The sequence below is a fragment of the Scyliorhinus canicula genome, chromosome 15 (genome assembly GCF_902713615.1).
Source record: "Scyliorhinus canicula chromosome 15, sScyCan1.1, whole genome shotgun sequence".
NCBI lineage: Eukaryota > Metazoa > Chordata > Chondrichthyes > Carcharhiniformes > Scyliorhinidae > Scyliorhinus > Scyliorhinus canicula.
The window spans coordinates 109,919,965-109,940,116 of NC_052160.1; the positions used below are offsets into that span (position 1 = coordinate 109,919,965).

At 45.9% G+C, this 20,152-nt stretch overlaps 1 protein-coding gene across 1 annotated transcript in view; it reads right to left on the reverse strand.

Annotated features, from left to right (window-relative positions):
- Window positions 1-20,152, reverse strand: part of LOC119978492 (metabotropic glutamate receptor 4-like) — a 1,510,615-nt gene that overhangs the window by 838,824 nt on the left and 651,639 nt on the right. Inside the window, exons 4-5 of the mRNA XM_038820161.1 lie at window positions 6,669-6,804; window positions 4,725-4,879 (exon numbers count right to left, since the gene is read on the reverse strand). Of these exons, the coding sequence (XP_038676089.1) occupies window positions 4,725-4,879; window positions 6,669-6,804 (291 nt within the window). The remainder of the gene's footprint in view (window positions 1-4,724; window positions 4,880-6,668; window positions 6,805-20,152) is intronic.

Sequence of the window (20,152 nt, forward strand, 5' to 3'; positions counted from 1 at the left end):
GGGCACAGAGGGAGCGTCGGGTGTCACTCTATGCCGATGACCTCGTGCTGTATGTTTTGGATCCGCTGGAGAGGATGGGAAGGATTATGGGCCTGCTGGAGAGGTTTGGAGGGTTCTTGGGGTACAAACTGAATATCGGGAAAAGCAGGGTGTTCCTGGTGAATGAGCTGGGACAGCGGGCTAATTTAGGGGGGTTGCCATTTACGGTAGCGAGGGATAGGTTTAGGTATTTGGGGATTCATGTAGCGAGGGAATGGACGGGACTCCATTAGTGGAACTTAACAAAACTGATGGAGGAGGCCATGGAGGTACCTCTTCATTCCCCTGAGGAAGGAGCAGTGCTCCGAAAGCTAGTGTTTGAAACAAACATGTTAGATTTTAACCTGGTGTTGTAAAACTGCTTACTGTGCTCACCCCAGTCCAACGGCAGCATCTCCACATCATGGCTACCATCGACACCGCAAACTGCCGGCTCAAAGTGGAGAGGATCTCCAGGCATCTTTGAATTTGTCTATATATATATGTTTCTGGAACATACCTCTTCATTCACCTGAGGAAGGAGCAGTGCTCCGAAAGCTAGTGTTTGAAACAAACATGTTGGACTTTAACCTGGTGTTGTAAGACTTCTTACTGTACAGGAGGTGGAAGGAAGTGGGGTTGGCCAAGGTGAGGGATCTGTATTTGCAGGAAGGGTTCACCAGTCTGGAAGAGCTAAGGGAGAGGGTAGAGCTGTCGAGAAGGAATGAGTTCAGGTAGGGACTTTGCACGGAAAGTCTGGAAGGCGATCCCGAGGTTGCTGGGAGACACCCTGCAGTGATTGCAGCTTCCGGATGCGGAAGAAAAGAATTGGGGATGTATACAAGTGGCTGAGAGAGCACGGTGGCGATCGGGTGGTGAAGATCAAGGAGAAATGTGAAGCAGAGTTGGGAGGGGGGATCAATTGGGGAGTATGGAGTGAGGCACTGTGTAGGGTAAACGGGACCTCTTGTGCAAGGATGAGCCTGATACAGTTTAAGGTGGTGCACAGGGTGCATATGACTCAGGCAATAATGGGTGGAATCTTTCAGGGGGTAGAAGATGAGTGTGAGAGTGTGGGCGGGGGCCAGTGAGTCACGCGCACATATTTTGGGGTTGCAAAAAATTGGGAAGATATAGTGCGGGAGTGTTCATGGTCTTAACCAAGGTAGTGGAGGAGGATGTGAACCTGGATCCTTTTGTGGTGATATTTGGGGTTCCAGAGAAGCCAGAGCTCGTGGAGAGGAGGAAGGCCGATGTTGTGGCCTTCGCCTCTCTGATTGCACGGCGACAAATTTTGCTGAATTTGCGGTCGGCATCACCACCAGGGATAGCGGCCTGGTTGGGTGACCTGTACAACTTCCTGCGGTTAGAGAAGATAAAATATGAGTTAAGGAGCATTGCAGGAGCATTTGAGAAAAGGTGGGGGATGTTTGTGACTGTGTTTGAGGGGCTGTTCATTTCGGAGGGTGGGTGTGAAAAAGGGGAAAAAATCAATAAAGACACTGCAGTTGATTGCTGGGAAGTACGTTTCCCGGGGTGTTTATTTGCTGGAACCTGATTTGATACATGTTTGTATTCAAATACATTTTAAAATTAATTAATTAATAAACAGCTGCAAACCTGGACTTATTTTTTAACACAATTTGGAAGAGAGATTTGCCCTGTGCCAGAAGATGGTTTTCACAGTTAAATTATGACCCTAATATAAGAACATAAGAACATAAGAACATAAGAACTAGGAGCAGGAGTAGGCCATCTGGCCCCTCGAGCCTGCTCCGCCATTCAATTAGATCATGGCTGATCTTTTGTGGACTCAGCTCCACTTTCCGGCCCGAACACCATAACCCTTAATCCCTTTATTCTTCAAAAAACTATCTATCTTTACCTTAAAAACATGTAATGAAGGAGCCTCAACTGCTTCACTGGGCAAGGAATTCCATAGATTCACAACCCTTTGGGTGAAGAAGTTCCTCCTAAACTCAGTCCTAAATCTACTTCCCCTTATTTTGAGGCTATGCCCCCTAGTTCTGCTGTCACCCGCCAGTGGAAACAACCTGCCCGCATCTATCCTATCTATTCCCTTCATAATTTTAAATGTTTCTATAAGATCCCCCCTCATCCTTCTAAATTCCAACGAGTACAGTCCCAGTCTACTCAACCTCTCCTCATAATCCAACCCCTCCAGCTCTGGGATTAACCTAGTGAATCTCCTCTGCACACCCTCCAGCGCCAGTACGTCCTTTCTCAAGTAAGGAGACCAAAACTGAACACAATACTCCAGGTGTGGCAGCACTAACACCTTATACAATTGCAACATAACCTCCCTAGTCTTAAACTCCATCCCTCTAGCAATGAAGGACAAAATTCCATTTGCCTTCTTAATCACCTGTTGCACTTGTAAACCAACCTTCTGTGACTCATATTTAGAGTACAAGTCCCAATCTTCGGCTAGTTAGCAGCGAAGTATAACTGGATTACACTGTTAGATCCTAACTGAATATAAAGGCACAGGAACACCTAACAAAAAGATGGTCTCCCACTGCCTTCCTCACACATGCTGATAGCTTGGGTAACTTTTAATGTTGTATTTTGTTTTGAAGAATAACAAGGGTGGAATCCTCCCAAAATATTTCTCAGTGTGGTCTCCAGAGGGGAAACGAGGTGTGATTCCAGACAAATGGTTTATTCAAATTCCAATCCCCCCACACAAATTATTTTTGGAGTGCGGTGGGTTTTGCGTCAGCACAGAGAGCCGAAACATGCTGGGAGGCCAGCTTCACAAATTTCAGAGATCTCAATGTGACAGTGAAGCCACCAAACCCCCCCCCCCCCCCCCCCCGCAAACAGCTTTGAGGCTTCAGTACCACCTCACCCCACCACCCTCACCAGCATCAACTCCCTCTGCCACCCCCCAATGACATTGGAGCTATTCCATTAGGTCTCCCTTCAGATCCCCCACTTCTCACCGGCATCAGCCCCCCATCCCACCAAATGCTGGTACGAGAACCCCCCACCCCCCCACCCCCAGGTGAGTGACATTCAGCTATGTGGTCACCAGATGCCCTTATCCCACTTCTTGCCCCCCCCCTCCCCCCTTCATGCTCCCTTTCAAGCCCCCCTTGACAGTGCCAACCTAGTATTGCCAGGTGCCAGGGCGAAGTGTCTGCCATGTCCCCAACCATGCAAAGGCTCCAATGACCTCTGAGCCCTTGGGCGTGGTCATCAAGTCTGGTCTCTGGTGGTGGACACCAGCAGTGATTCCCGTTGACGTCTGCTGCGAATACCAAGAGTATCCGGCTTTAAATTGACAAAGCATATTTAAATATGTTAATCTGGTTCATGCCAGTTCGGCACCCAGCCCAAACCCTGCTCATTGGCTTGCCTGCTATTCTCCTGGGAATGGGAGGGTGGGGGGGGGGGGGGGGGGGGGGTGGGGGGGGGGGGGGGGTGCAATGCAGGCGGAGAATCCTCTCCCCCCATCCCAAAGAGTTTGAGGGGCACCTGAAGTAAGGGATCATATCCATAACTAAAGTTTCCGTATTATTAAATGCATTAGTATTGTATATCAATGTAATGGTGCTCATAGAATCATAGAATTTACAGTGCAGAAGGAGGCCATTCGGCCCATCGAGTATGCACCAGCCCTTGGAAAGAACAGCGTACCCAAGTCCACACTTCTACCCTATCCTGTAACCCCACCTACCCTTTTTGGATACTAAGGGCAATTTATTATGAGCCAATCCACCTAACCTGCACATCTTTGTACTGTGGGAGGAAACTGGAGCACCCAGAGGAAATCCACAAAGACACGGGGAGAATGTGCAGACTCCACACAGACAGTGACCCAAGCCCGGAATCGAACCTGGGACCCTGAAGCTGTGAAGCAACTGCGCTAACCACTGTACTACCATGTCTCCCCACTCTGATGTGGATAACATGATCATGAGCACATCAGCCAATTAGATGTAAAGGGCTTTGCAGATCTGAGCAGCAGCTGTGTCCCAAGTACATTAAAGCCAATTGTGCACAGTGATCTTGGAAGAAGAACTCACCAAAAGTGTCTTGAACAATTCAGGTGGCAAGGCAATTAATTATAAATGCAGAAACAATATTTCTTTTACTACAAACCCCTTAAATCTCCTTCCTACAGAGTAGTTTCCTTATTGATGGAATGCAGAGCGGGCGCTTGTCCTATTCCTGCGTGCCCACCACATACATATATTTTATACAAGGATTCAGTGTACCATGACAAGGGTAACTACCGTGGTCTGCTTGTATCCCTTCCCATGACCAGTGTTATTGAGGCTAATTGAAGAAGCCCTTCATCAACTAGCTGAAATCTAGCTCCTGCTCACCGTAAAGTGAGGATCAAAGCTGGTGATTTCCTGGTCTGGGTGGATCAGTGCACAAACATACCATGCTCTTACTGTTCCATTTAATAAGCTTAGCCTTGTTTTTCCTTTTTCTCAAACCCTGAAGGGTAGAAATAACTACTGAGAGTAAACTTTTGATCACAGAACTTGAATTGAGGGACAGATTGTGAATTGCAAGTGAAACTGCAGACATCTAACAAAAAAAGGCACGCAGATTTAAAAGAATACAAGATAAATTACTAAGTTTGGTATTCAATTGTGGTTATGTCTATTGATCGGACCAGGAGATAAAGAAATTGAATACCTGGGTGTACAAGGGCCAGATTCTCTCACCTTGGACTGAAACCCTCCTCGGAAGGATAGTGACAGCTCCTACAGCTACGTCCTCCTGCTGCAACACTGGTGTCACTTTGGAACCCCAACTGTCAGAACCAACCCACAGGAAGTGGCCTGTCTGATTGGCTTTTTTTGTCGCCTCCAGCACCCGCCTACACAGCCAGAAAAAGAACACAAAAGTAATTACTTTAATACTTATTTGCTGGGAGCAAAAACTATGCCCTAGGGATATGGCACAGAATTGATTACTACACTCTGAAAACTAATTTGGTCACTGCACCTATTGTAGAACTGCAATATATATTACTTGACAAGTAAGTTATGAATGATCCCTTAGGTTAAAAAGTAACATTACTGGCACTCACTGGTTTTTGATATGATTACCGCGGTGCTATGTTTTGCTCAGCAACCTCAAAAATCACTAAAAGAACATTTTCATTATTTTTTCTCAATATCATCCTTCAGTCTGCGGCATAGAGGTACAAAGGAATTTGCTTTTTTTCTTTTGGGAGAGGGGATAGTTGATGGGATTTTACTTGCATATTTAAAAACGTGTTGCATGCATGCATGAGAAACGGGGATCATCTGATTAACAGGAATTGTATTAAACGAGCAGCTTTCAAATGATTAGAGTAGCCACAAAACAATTAGAAATCTGTTTTAATATAGAGAATGTCTATTCCTTTTCAACACAGGGTAGCAGGGTAGCATGGTGGTTAGCATAAATGCTTCACAGCTCCAGGGTCCCAGGTTCGATTCCCGGCTGGGTCACTGTCTGTGTGGAGTCTGCACGTCCTCCCCCTGTGTGCGTGGGTTTCCTCCGGGTCCTCCGGTTTCCTCCCACAGTCCAAAGATGTGCGGGTTAGGTGGATTGGCCATGCTAAATTGCCCGTAGTGTCCTAATAAAAGTAAGGTTAAGGGGGGGGTTGTTGGGTTACGGGTATAGGGTGGATACGTGGGTTTGAGTAGGGTGATCATGGCTCGGCACAACATTGAGGGCCGAAGGGCCTGTTCTGTGCTGTACTGTTCTATGTTCTATATCACATGATATTATATCAGAAAATAGTTACGAACAAAGAGCCCTTGCGGCCCACCTCAGATCTCATTGATTTGGATTTAACTTTTCTATATTAACTATAAAAAGGTTCCCTGCTTTGAAGGATGAAAGTCTGAACTTCTCCAGCTTTTCCCTAACCCTTAGCATAGCTAGCATTAGGGAACTAATCTCAGCTTCTCCACGTACAAGACTTGAAATAATCTTATATTTCAGTAGCCTGCATACAGTGCTCAAGGTGCAGTCGGACTAGATTTTCTGTAGCATTTATGACTTCCTTCACCGCTACTCTTCCACCCATATAACTCACCATTTTACTAAATCTCCTAGATTCTTTTTAATGTGCTATTTTATCTCTAGTCCTTGAACAGGAATATAATAACTCATAAGGAAGCTGTCAGTAACAAAGGTGAATATTTATATTTCCATGTTTATATTTGTATGTTTATATTTGCATGTTTGTATTTACATGTTCATAATTACATGCTTAGCACAGCATCTCACTCCCAGTGCAGACCTCAATGAGGGGATAGATCTGATCAGATCCTGAGTGGGGCCCACTTTTATCCCCTGCCTTAACAAGCCCAAGGTGGCTGGCCTTCATTCCACGAGTCACTGGAAGATCAATAATTGTTTCCCCATGGTCCTCATGGAGGTTACAACAGTGAGACGTCGGTTTTCTCTTCTCCTATCCAGTACTTTCCCTTTATCTCTGCTAAATGCCTTCTACCATGGTTCCATCATTTTGCATGTAGCTCATTGCTCTCGGGAATTTCTCCTCTGATTCACCTGTCTCTCTTAGTTTGCTCTGATCTACAAATGAAACCATTGAACACTGAAATTTATGCAAGTGCAGAGCTCCTTTCATCTGCAGTATCAAGACTCACCTAATGTCATCTTCATTAGCAAACAGAATGACTCCACGTGCATTGGGGGTTTCCAATAGCCGCTTGATAATTTTGTCGAACTCTGCCTTCTTGGGATCTCGTGGAATCTTCAGTGACTGGGCCACACAGACTCCACCTGCAGTGAGAAAGTAGAAAGCATAAGCATGAAGGAGAGAGTTACTGATTGCTCATAACACTATGCAAAATTCAATGACAGCATTTAATATCCAGCCAGTTGAAAAGTGGGACATCGACTGATTAATTGCATTGATTACTGGATTCATCAATTAAGAATAAGCAAGTGTAAAATTACTTCAGTAATCAATAGTGTCAGAAAATGCTAACAACAGAAGGCCAAAGATTGTGCTTACCATAAAGAAAAGTAATTAAACACTTCATCAATAAAAGATAGTTTGAATGTGCAAACTTTCTCTATTGATCACAGGAGATCCAGTAAAATAATCACAACATTACAGAACAAATTAACCATTTGAAAAACAAATTGACGTGTATTAAGAGGGAGCGTTTGACACCCCCTTACTACCTACAACATTTACAGAGTGATTAATCAGAATTAGTCCCTATGCAGAAATTCTTCATCCCTGTTTGCACACTGGACTGGTTCATTGCTCCAGATTTTCTGGACAGCTTCGTAGCCACAGTGGAAACTCATTGTAATAGCTTTCTACTAGTTTCAAACCAAAATGTTACTACCTGCAACTGTCCTCAATCATTTTACATTGTTTCTGAGAAACATCCGCCAAAACCCTCTGCTGCCTATTTACATAGCTTTACTTCGTTCAAAGGATTTGTTCATTCAAGGATATGAAAGCAAAATATTGCAGGTGCTGGAAATCTAACATAATAACAGAAAGTGCTGGAAAAATTCGGCAGGTCTGGCAGCATCTGTGGAGAGAGAAACAAAGTTAATGTTTCAAAATGTAACTCTGTTTCTCTCTTCACAGATGCTGCCAGACCTGCTGTTTTTTTTTCCCTAGAACTCTCGGTTTATATTTTGGTTAATTTAAGGGGCGAAATTCTCCCCTACCCGGCGGGGCAGGGGTCCCGGCGTAGCGGAGTGGCGCCAACCACTCCGGCGTCGGGCCTCCCCAAAGGTGCGGAATTCTCTGCACCTTTAAGGGCTAGGCCCGCGCTGGAGTGGCTCCCGGTCCGCCGACTGCCTTTGGCGCCACGCCGCCCGGCGTCGGGGCTGGCCGAAAGGCCTTCGCCGGTCGGCGTGTGTCCGCACATGCGCCGGAGCGTCAGCGGCTGCTGAGGTCACCACCGGCACATGCGCAGTGGAGGGGGTCTCTTCCACCTCCGCTATGTTGGAGGCCGTGGCGGCAGCGGAAGAAAAAGAGCGCCCCCACGGCACAGGCCCGCCCGCCGATCGCTGGGCCCCGATCGTGGGCCAGGCCACCGTGGGGGCACCCCCAGGGGTCAGATCGTCCCGCACCCCCCCCTCCAGGACCCCGGGGGCCCACTCGCGCCGCCTGCTCCCGCCGGCTCAGAGATGGTTCAAACCACGTCGGTGGGAGAGGCCTGACAGCGGCGGGACTTCGGCCCATCGCGGGCCGGAGAATCGCCGCGGGGGGCCCGCCAATTGGCGGGGCCCGATTCCCGCTCCCGCCGCTTCCCGGGTGGCGGAGAATCACAGCCATGGCGGGGGCGGGATTTACCCCGGCCCCAGGTGATTCCCCAACCCTGCGGGGGGGTCGGAGAATTCCGCCCCATGTTCCTGGATTTATGAGAATAACCCACAAGCATTGATTTGTACCCAAACATCAAGGCACAGAATGCTCTAAAATCACCTCCAATGCAGAGTAACTGAGATATCCAGGGTTTGAAATAAATTTTCCGTTCCATTTCTTGCCTTTACATTTCTAACTGAGACCAGGCTATACTTAACCAAAGTCAGTCTCAGTGTACTCATATTTTTAGCTTCTCTCCCCACAAGTTCAGAAGATCAAAGCAGATGGAAAGGCCTTCCCAATGGGCATATTCCTGCTTCTTCTCATAAGGAATGAAGAGCACCAGAAACAACAGGCTCCATTGGTGTTACCGATTTTGGCCTGCTTTGTGCCAGTTTTCACATACTGTCTTTGTTATGGTCTACCTACTTTGTTAATGGTCCGTTAATCATCCATGGATCAAAAATGATAACGGCAAAAAGGGGAAATAAAGGAATAAACAGGGACGACCCTTACAGTAGAATAACAACTTAGTGAGACTTAAACTTTGGTATAAACATAAAGGGGCAGATTTGCAACGCTCGACATCCATAACAATCTAATCATAATTTTACTGTTAAGTCCTTTCTCTTTGCAAGATTAAACAGTTTTAGCTTTAAAAAATGAGGGATTGTGGTGAACACTGTGCTGGCTTTGCATTTTCTACTAGGTACAAAGCGCTTGGGACCACAGGCCAACAAGACAGTAACTGTTGATTGACAAGTAAAATAATGTGCAGCAGTTGATACTGAAATGTAAGCCGCTTTGGGCAATCAGTCACAGGAATTGAGACTACAACAAATAGGACGCCTCACTGATCAAGTGTATCAAAATGCCTGTGAAAACATTTTCATTGCAAGACGATGGTGTTCTTACTCAGTGTAACAATTCAAACATGAATTTTAAATCGTCCAGGGTATATGAGAAAAATGTGCAGTCGTGAAATTATGTATGACAAAAATATTTGGAGTATTTTTGTTAAATTATTCTTTAAGATGTGGCATGGCTGTAATTTATTGTCCTTTTTTAAAAAGATTGTGCCAAAGTGATAATACAAAATAATGGCTCTCTGTGTCCAGGTTCGAACGGTCATTGACTTGGAGGTGACGGTGATCCCATGCACCTTCTGTCTTTGTTCCTTCCAGGTGGGAAGCTGATGGGCTTGGAGTTACTGCCATCATCTTGGCAACTTGCTGCAGTGCAACTTGTGGACCATACATACCCGATCCACAATACATCGATGTCGGGGGGCAAGACCAGTTAGGTCATCGAATATAGTATTTTGTTCTGAACAGTGTTGAGCTATTTGACTCTCGTTGAAACAACACACATCATTGCACAGCTGACTTGTCCCTGGCTTATGGTAGAGCTTTGGAATGTCAGATGGTGAGCCAATACCCATAGAATATCCAGCTTCTGATCTTTTCCAATAGCCTCAGCATTTATCTGGCTGTTCTAGTTGACTTGGGGCAACACAGTAGCACAGTGGTTAGCACTGCTGCCTAACAACGCCAAGGACACAGGTTCGATTCCGGCCTTGGGTGACTGCATGTGTGTAGTTTTCACATTCTCCCCGTGTCTGCGTGTGTTTCCTCCGGGTGCTCCAATTTTCCCCCAAAAGTCCAAAGATGACCAGGTAGGGTGTGTAGCCATCCTGGATGGCCATTTACAACTAGGAACAAAGAAACTTGCAAAGCCTAGTGGATAAAACAGACAAAGCAAGATTCAGGCAGACTCAGAGCCTGAAATGTATATTTGCAAGCAAGGAGTCCAGACGGTATTGGAACTCCGACCAATTCGCATTTTGATGGGCTGATTAGCATTTGATAGCCCATCTTCACCAAGACGAAGGACTGGTACTCGAGTGACTGGTACAGTCCCAGACATTTTGGCACCACTCCCTGTTCAAGGGAAGCGTAAACAATGGGGTCAATGGCCGCTTGGGACATGCCCAGCCATCCAGGCCCCCGCCCATTTATTGGTTAGGAATTGAACAGAGTGATCAGATATCACCCAATTAGTGGGGTCCAAACTGAAGGACCACCCAAAAGAGCACGAAAACCCCCAAGTATAAGAAGAGAATCCGCCATGTGTTTGTCCTCTCTTGGACCTGGTGTCTCCATCACGGCCATCTCCAATTGTAGCAACACCAGAAGCAAGTCCAAGTTCAACGCTCGCTACCAGACGGATGAGCCTAGCTGAGCAGCAGTTATTTCTCTAGACTCGATAGATCCAGAATCGAACTATGGCCACTGTTCCTCTGAACTAGGCCGGGTGCCTGAAGTTAAGTACAGGTTGTCTTAGTCGAAAGGTGTAGTTACCTAGTAGTATTTATGTTGCATGACTAATTGTTTGTAAATAAAGTATCCTTGACCTTGAACTAACAAACTGGTGTTTGGCTCTTTGATCGATATCGGGTTGAACCTTGTGGTGATATCATTTGACACCTGGCGACTCTGAGCAATATAATATCGATATCAAAGAAAGAAGGGCAAACCCACTGATTTCCGTAGTTACAGCAGAGCCACAGAGCCACAGAGAAAAGGCAATAGGTGGATTGGCCATGCTAAATTGTCTCTTAATGTCCAAAGATGTTCAGGTTATATGGGGTTATGGAGATAGTTTGGGGGAGTGGGTTGAGAAAGGGTGCTCTTTCAGAGGGTCAGTGCAGACTCAGTGGGCTGAATGGCATCCTTTTGCACTGTAGGGACAGGGTGTCCATGCCAGAACTATTGTTCTGGTCAATGGTGACTCTCAAGATGTTGATAATGGGGCAACACTCAGTGATGGTAACATTGTTCAATGTAATGGGAAGATAGTTTGGCAGTGCTTTGTCTAGCACTTGTGTGACAAAAATATAACCTGCCCCTTTCAAGCTCAACTTTGAGAACATAGACCGTGCACCCCTTAAGGCTCCTCTGTCATTCAATATGATCATGGTTGATCTTTTCCCTCAACTCCACTTTCCCACCAGCTCACAATAGCTCTTGATTCCCTGGGAAATCCAAAATCAATCTCAGCCTTCCATGTACTCATCAAAGAGCATGCACAACATTCAGGGTTAGATAATTGCAAAGATTCACAACCTTCAGTGTGAAGGAATTGGCAGCTCCAAGCTTTTCTGTTGTGAAATGTTGTGGAGAGCACAGAAAAGCACAACTATTCCTAGACAATGGCAGATGCATACCGCAGTACATCAGCTGATCTGTCCTGATACCTGAAGTGTATCTTCATCATGACCTGTTCAATCACATATCTGCTGGGGATATGGCATTTGTGGAAGCACTGTTGGGCTTCAATGGTCATGTTCCTGATGAGTGCCATCAGTCAATTTTGAAGTGGGTATCCATCATCGCTCTTTAAGTCAGCTCCCATGTCCAATGAGATAGTGGAGGGTGAATTACTGCAAGCTCTGAAACACCTGAATAAATATCCTTTTGCTGCACATTAATAGAGTGGAAATCCTGTCAGTTGATAGTTCATAGTTCATAGTTGTTCTGTGAGTGTCCAGATTGCCATGTGTGCACAGTGAATGACACCTGGCGTGTGTGGGAAGCCACCCAGAGCAGCAAAACCCAAGCACTTGCTCATGTCGACTGACATCATCGCTGGCAAAGTTGACATAATTTCCACCAAGGAAAAAAGGCAGCGGTTTTATGCATTGCGGTTAACCAAATGGAACATCTTGGACATGTCCGTGGCAGAGTGTGAGAAGAACTGTAAGCAAAATGTTTGAGGCAGCGGCGACTTTCAGGGTGCTTGAATAACCAGGTCACCAACAACTAAAAAGAACAAATAATCACATGACCCCAACAGAAGAAAAATTGATGAGATTTTACTTTAACAATCAAACCACAATTAACATAAATTAAACACAAATTAACTGGCAAATTTTAGTCACAATTAACTTATAAATTGCATTTTAAATAACAGATACAACAATGATGGTCACAGATTTACTGGGCTGTCTACTTAGTATATATAGCAACAAATCCACCTGCAAAGTCTATCAAATTTCTAAAAATCTTTGGGCCAAATTGCAGATCCATTTCTTCACGCAGGATTTAGCCTCTAATTTCCATCCAGCAGCAGCTTTACTCCACCTGAGTTCTCCATGGGTACAGTTTTCCTCAAAAGGCAGATATCAGCTCTGCTCCTAGATTCAGTTGCTTTGGGCTTGCTTTTCAACTCTACGACCACCTCCTCTCTTCACGTCTGCCTGTACTGCTGAGATCATCTCATCGCCCTCTTCTTTATCTGATTTCAACCAGTTTCTGTTTCCCTGGTAACCTGAGATCACAGCCCATTTCCCAGAAACCTAAAGTCTTAGTTTGTCTTTCAGTTAGGGGTGTTTTTTAAAAAAAACCTTTGAGACCAGAGTCGGTGAACCAAACCAAACATTCGGCAAGCTATTTGCAGATACTAACCTGCGCATGTTTCCCCACTGTTATAACCCCCACGAGACCCACTGGGATGACCCAATTAATCTCCTCATGAGCCTCGTGGAGTATGAGCTCCCCCGCTGAGAGGCAGAGGCCCATCAGTGGGATCGTTAACTCTGGACATTAAAAGCCATCTCAGGTCGGAGCCAAGCTACCGATTAATCCCTGATGGCACTGTTACTTGTATATACGTTACCTTGGTAATAAGCCATTTGTTTTAACTCTCCTTTTAGACTCCTCTGTGACTACTAAACCCACCAATCCTGTGTCTCGTGTATTCAATTATAACAGCCACTGGTTAACTCATGGTCGCTAGATCCATCAGACAACAGGTGTTCTTCTAGTGAGCTGCAGATGTTTTCCATTATCTGATTACAATATCTTTTGAATTTAAAAAAAATTGTCTTCAGACATGACAAAGAAATTCAGCCTCTGCCTGTTGACGCTGTTTTGAAAAAATGAAAAAGAAAATCACTTATTGTCACAAGTAGGCTTCAAATGAAGTTACTGTGAAAAGCCCCTAGTTGCCACATTCTGGTGCCTGTTCAGGGAGGCTGGTAGGGGAATTGAACCATGCTGTTGGCCTGCCTTGGTCTACTTTCAAAGCCAGTGATTTAGCCCTGTGCTAAACCAGCCCCTTGCTTTCAAAGACAGCGATTTAGCCCTGTGCTAAACCAGCCCCTTGTTTTGTAGATATTACCTCCTGTGAGCTGCACCTCTCTACTGCCATCCTTGCAATAAATTTACAGGCCAGTAATGAGCAAGTTTCTGCTGTTTCTAGCACTCATATTTGTCATATTGATCCTCAACTGAAGTCTAATCTAAGGCAGCGTAAGCAGTACCCATCTTGATGTGATACTGTTAAGTTCTAAACTGTAGAAAGTAACTGCTCAGCAGAAGTACTGCAAACAACTATTTCCCACTAGCAGGTCAGAAACCCACTGGCCATACTTACCTCATATTTATTCAGCCCCTCACTGCCATGTGCAGCATGGTAGCACAGTGGCTCGTAGGTTCAATTCCCGGCTTGAATCACTGTCTGTGCCGAGTCTGCACGTTCTCCCCCGTGTCAGCATGGGTTTCCTCCGAGTGCTCCGGTTTCCTCCCACAAGTCCCAAAAGACGTGCTTGTTAGGTGAATTGGACATTCTGAATGTACACCAACAGACGCCGGAGTGGCGATTCGGGACTTCTCACAGTAACTTCGTTACAGCGTTAATATAAGTCTACTTGTAACAGTAGAGATTATTATTATTATTACCATTCACTGTGCTTTGACCAGCAAGCATCAGCATGCTTGAAGCTGAAGTTAAACGGGTCTGAAAAAAAGTGTGTTCTCTCAAATTGGGTAATTAACATATTCTAATTGGTAACAAGCCTCTCTCAAGGGATTACATCATGTTCAAGTTAAATGGTGAGTTGGACCCGGCCTCCTAACAAGCTGATTCTTTCCCCAGTTTTGCCCTCCTCCCTCCGCCCACCGTCCAGTTAAAAATTCAGCCCGCTGTCTGGTTGCTAGCCCAGATTTAGTGCTCCAGCCCCTGGTGTGGAACTTGAACCTACAACACTGAGAGTGTAACACTGAGCTGTGGCTGGCACTCTCTACAATATAACTGGATATGCTTTGTGTGGTTTAGATATTTTATTAAATTTCATACAAAGGCTAAATAAACTGAATAAAATAAAAGGCTAAATACGAAATAAACATCAACAAATGTGCAAAATGTAAATAACATACAGTGCATACCAGTGTTTTTCAAACTTGTTTCGGGGACCCATTTTTACCAACCCGCCAACCTTCAGGACCCACGCCGGCTGTTCTTCGGGACCCACGCCGGCCGACCTTCGGAACCCATGCCAGCCGACCTTCGCAACACACCATTTTCTCTCACCTTGTTTGCTGCTGACAGAATGGTGGAATTGCAATCGCACCCAAAGCAGGTGATGTCGACGTTCGGGGGGCGTGATCTGCTCTCTGCCTCCCTTCAGGCAGGAAGATTACATTGCAATGAAAAAAACATCTTCTCCTGCTTCTCCGATTGTGTAAACCTACCTTGGTTAATAAATGGAAGGGTTCCAGATGCCTTCTCAACCACCTTAGCAACCTGTCCTGCTATCTTCAGGGATCTGTGGACATTCACTCCAAGGTCCCTCCCTTCCTCTACACTTCTCAGTATCCTCCCATTTACTGTATAATTCTTTGCCTTGTTTGACCTCCCCAAATGCATCACCTCACACTTCCCTGAGTTGTATTCCATTTGCTGCTTTTCTGTCCACATGGCCAGACCAGTAGCTGCTTCATATTTTGAAAGAAATGAGGGATAAAGCATTTGCTCCTGTATCTATTTGCATTTCATTCAATTCCGAGGTGTGGGCTGGCCAGAATGATCTTTTGTTTCTCCACTTGTTTTCTCTCATCTATGAACAGTGCGTTATGCTCAATTGTGTTCCGAATGAAGCAAAAATGTGGACATGGGCTGTTTAGCCAAATGTGGTGGTATATTCAATGTAATTCAGTGTAACACAGGATTAGCTACTTAGGTGCTGGTAGCTCAGTCGGTTTTGGGATCAGAAATAGAAAAGCAATTCATAACAGAATTAGAACAAAAGTACCTTCACATTTTGGGTGAAGTCTTGCCTTTAAATGCCAGCTGGTCAGTTTTCCTCATTGGAGCTCATGGAACCACAGCGGTTCTGCGCATGCGGAACCGATGAGAGGGCACGCATGTGCAGTATGCCCGCATTTTTTTGTATGGTCGAAGCTATCATTTTGAAGTCCGCTTGCAGTCGGCATTGTGAAATGCCAGCTACTGCAGCTGTTGCGCACAAATTTGCGCAAACGGGAGCATCGCGACAGACGGCTCCGCGACCCTCCCGACACCCGCCCACGACCCACCAGCGGGTTGCGACCCCCACTTTGAAAATGCCTGGTGTATACGGAACACCAAACTGCTTTTGAAAAGATCACCCTACACTTTTGGCATATCCAAGAAAAGATAAGGAACAAAACAAGGAATAATTTTGTCAAACTTGCAGCAGCAACAAATAAATCACTGAAGTTAGGATACTGGAGTTCAGAAATGCTTATTTTAAGCATCACTTGCATAACAGAAGGATTTTTTCCTTTAAGGACACAGCTTCTAAGCTAGAAAATCAGTTAATCTGTTTTTCATTTATTGTATTTGCACTGCTGTTCCCTGTAATTCAGAAATACAGCAAAAATCCATTGCAGCAACAAAACGCTTTGACTAAATGCTGTGGCGCTGCAAATTTGAACGAGATACAATTGAAGTCAGCTACCTGTGTAACAATCATTCAGGTTCAGGGTACTTGACCTCAAGATTGGCTTCTGCCTGAACTGGGATTCGATCCGCGTTGCACAAGTGCCTGCGGTAGCACCAGATAAAATTGGACCGCTGGATCCATTTATTTACTACCAACGATCTGCGATCATCAGTCACATGCCAGAGGTTGCTCCTTGGTACCAAGAAGAATGAAGACTGGCTAGCTCTGACACCAGCTCCGGAGGTAAGCAGAATCTGGGAGGGGACATGAAAGCAATCGGTGGGGTGGGATTTGGAGTGGCAGCCTATAAATTTAAAATTCCACCTGTCTCCGTATTGAAGGTAAATTTAAAATTTGCCTTTCTGGAGTCAGCCTACAATTACTCTGTTTAAGGCCTGCAAGCTTTGCTGCCTATGCCACCTGAGAATATTGGTCATAACATGTGTATTGTATGTTGCCACCATTGGTTAACACATTTTGGAAAGTGAACCTCAAAACAGGCATTTGGCCTCCCAAAATCTGTGTGCAAAGGGCCTCATGTGTTTTTTCGGCCATTGGCCTCGACAGTTTCCAAACTAAGTTACTGAGAAATCCAAATGATGGGCTTGCCATCTGGCTGAAAATAGGCTACATATCCTATCAAAGTAGGGATACAATGAACAAACGAACATACAAAATTGAGAGACTAGAAAAGACCAGCTTGCTGGAAGCCTAGGATGCCCAGACCATCATCATAATGGGGGTTCCTTGGCTGGAATTCTCCAGCCGTTGGGATTCTCTTTTCCCGCGGGCAGTGCACCCCCGTCATGGATTGCCCGGCGACGTGGAGTGGACTTCATGGGAAATCCCATTGACAAGCGGCAGGAAGAGAGAATCTCACCGCCAGTGGACAGCGCGCTGCCAAGAACCACTTGCCTGGGGAACAGAGAATCCACCCCCCTTATCTGCCCCACCCTCTCATCCCCTTTAGGCAACCAGTTAACATCCTGGGAATGACAAAATAAACACAGAAACCATAAGGAAGTTTAGAAAACCTCTGGAAAATTCCTCTCTGGCCCTCTTCAGACAGTCAAAAGTAGGAGATCGCATGGGCCATACATATATTATCTGTTAGTCCACTTATATTCTGGCTGGTGCAGAGAGGTCCAGAACTCATGCAGAGAATCAGCACCTACTACACAATATGTGGATGGACTGGATTCTCCAATCCCCCAACCCCATGTTTCTTGGCGGTACATTGTTTCCGACTGGCGGGATTCATTACTCCATCTCTTGGCAATGGAATTTCCCATTGAACGTACCACACACTGCCGGGAGGTCCACATTCAGTGGTGTGATGCCGACAGGAACAGAGAACCCCAAAGGCCAGGAATTGCAGCCCACGTTTCACGTGTACATGAACGACACCCACTGTTTCTCTGCTGAATGCTGCCCTTTCTATTGGAATCTTGGCATGGAGTTTATCAATCATACAAGTTGGTGGTAAAACATGAATAGCACTCTTTTAGCAGTAACTCAGACCTTGACTCTCAAGTTGACCACAAGTTTTCAAATTTCAAACTATTAGGGCAGGACATTCTGGCCCCTTCTGCCTGCAGAATCTTCTAGTCACGCCAGAGTCGACCACCGCCGTGGGTTTCCTGACGGCAAGATGGACGAGCCATTCAAATTGCCATTGACTTGGTGGGGCTGGAAATTCCCACCGGAGGCCAAGAGTGACTCCCTTCGGGAAGCCCACTCCAGATAGTCGGGCCGGCGGGGGGGGTGGGGGGCTGGAAAATTTTGGCCTTAAAAATTTGCCAATGAACTCTATGAGGATCTTTTACATATGTTCTTCCGTAAAACCCTTATTGACCTGTGTGATCGCAATTTGCACAAACATGGATCATAGTGTTGGGAGAAGATTTATTTTAAATTTTATTAAAACTATAGCCACATAAAGTATGTAATTAACAATCCTCACGTACAATTAGAGAATTTATTCCTTTCACAGGCCAAAAGATATGGAGCTGGATTCTCCATTGTTAAGACTATGCCCCCACACCAGCGTCAAAATGGTAAAGTTTCACGCCAGAAAAACTGGCATGAAAGCACCACTAATTCCTAGCCCTGCAAGGGGCTAGCAGGGACCCAGAGTAAATCTCATAGCTTTCCTGCACATATGGGCCCCCACACTTCCGGGTCAGAGGCTGTGCTTGCGCACGGCGGCGGCCTCCAGCAGCCACACCGTGCTCCATGGCGGACTCGGACCACGGGACCAAACCCCTCATTCAGTCGTGTGCCCAACCCTGAAACCCCGCACAAGCACTCCCTGGCCGCCTATAAGGACCCCCTGTCTAGGGTGGCTGCGGACTGAGTCCGCAGGTGCCAGGCGAGTATCCCGCCCAGCTGAAGCACATTAGTTCCATGCCGTTCGAGGGCGGAGGATGGCGGAGCGGGCCTCTGGCAATGGTCCCAGGTGACCCGACGGTGACCCAGCACTGGTCCCTATTTCTTGCGGGAACATTGATTCTCCACCCCTGCGCCGGTCGCAATTTTGGCGCGAGGGTACGGAGGATCCAACCCATGTTATGTGGACCATACTGCGAAAATCAAAAGTTGCAAATGCCATGTGGGTTAATCTGATAGAAAAGGAATGGATGATAACTATCTGATTAACATGGGGATTGAAGGTCAACATTTACTAATCAATGGGGCAGTGTCAGGAAAAATAACAAAAAGTGCTTAATTGTTATTTTTAAAATTCATCACATTCACTGCAAATTTTACATTTGGGAATCACGCATTTTCACCCAATCTGCCTCACGTGTAACTCCAGCCCCACACTATAGGATTTCATAGATCATAGAATTTACAGTGCAGAAGGAGGCCATTCGGCCCATCAAGTCTGCACCGGCTCCTGGAAAGAGCACCATACCCAAGGTTAACACCTCCACCCTATCCCCTTAACCCTGTAACCCCACCCAACACTAAGGGCAATTTTGGACACTAAGGGCAATTTATCATGGCCAATCCACCTAACTTGCACATCTTTGGACTGTGAGAGGAAACCGGAGCACCCGGAGGAAACCCACGCATACACGGGGAGGATGTGCAGACTCCGCACAGACAGTGACCCAAGACGGAATCGAACCTGGGACCCTGGAGCTGTGAAGCGATTGTGCTATCCACAATGCTACCGTGCTGCCCTATGTATGGTGTTTTCCACCCCAACCTGCCCCACAGCATGTCTCTGCGCGGGTTTGCTCCGGGTGCTCCAGTTTTCCTCCCACAAGTCCAGAAAGACGTGCTTATTAGGTAATTTGGACATTCTGAATTCTCCCTCAGTGTACCCGAACAGGCGCCGGAGTGTGGCAACTAGGGTCTTTCACAGTGACTTCATTGCAGTGTCAATGTAAGCCTACTTGTGACACGAATAAAGATTATTAAAAAGATTATTCTTATTATTGTTTTGCGATGGTGATGTCCCTGGTTTGGCTGGATCTATCAGTCCCTTGGCAGTCAATAGATTTTCCTGTTTTTCCAGGACCGGTTGGGTGGGGCTACAGGGAGAGGGCAGGGGAGTGGGACCTGAGTAGAGTGCTCTGACAGAGCGTCAGTGCTTACCTGATGTGCCAAATGGCCTCCTTCTGCACTGTAGGGATTCTATGATCCCACTTGTTTTGTGATGTAACGTGAAGCAAACTAGCAATCAAAAAAGGCAGTGCACCACCAGCTTCTCAGAGCAACAACAGGCAAACATTAGACAATACATATGATCATACCATCATCAGCTCACACCAAGAGAGCAACTTAAATAAAATCAATGATTCACTGGAACACAATCGATTCATTTTTCTGAGAATCTGGAAATGCACATGGAATACAACTGACCAGTTTGATTGTTTAGACCAGTTAAATTGATATCCTTGAGTTTTATAAACATATCTTTGTGAGAAGAGGAGGGGTGGTCAGGAATATTTGTTTTACATAGATCTTGGCTTCTAAAAATATTCCCTGTGATTCTCCCTGAGGTAAAACCTACAGGG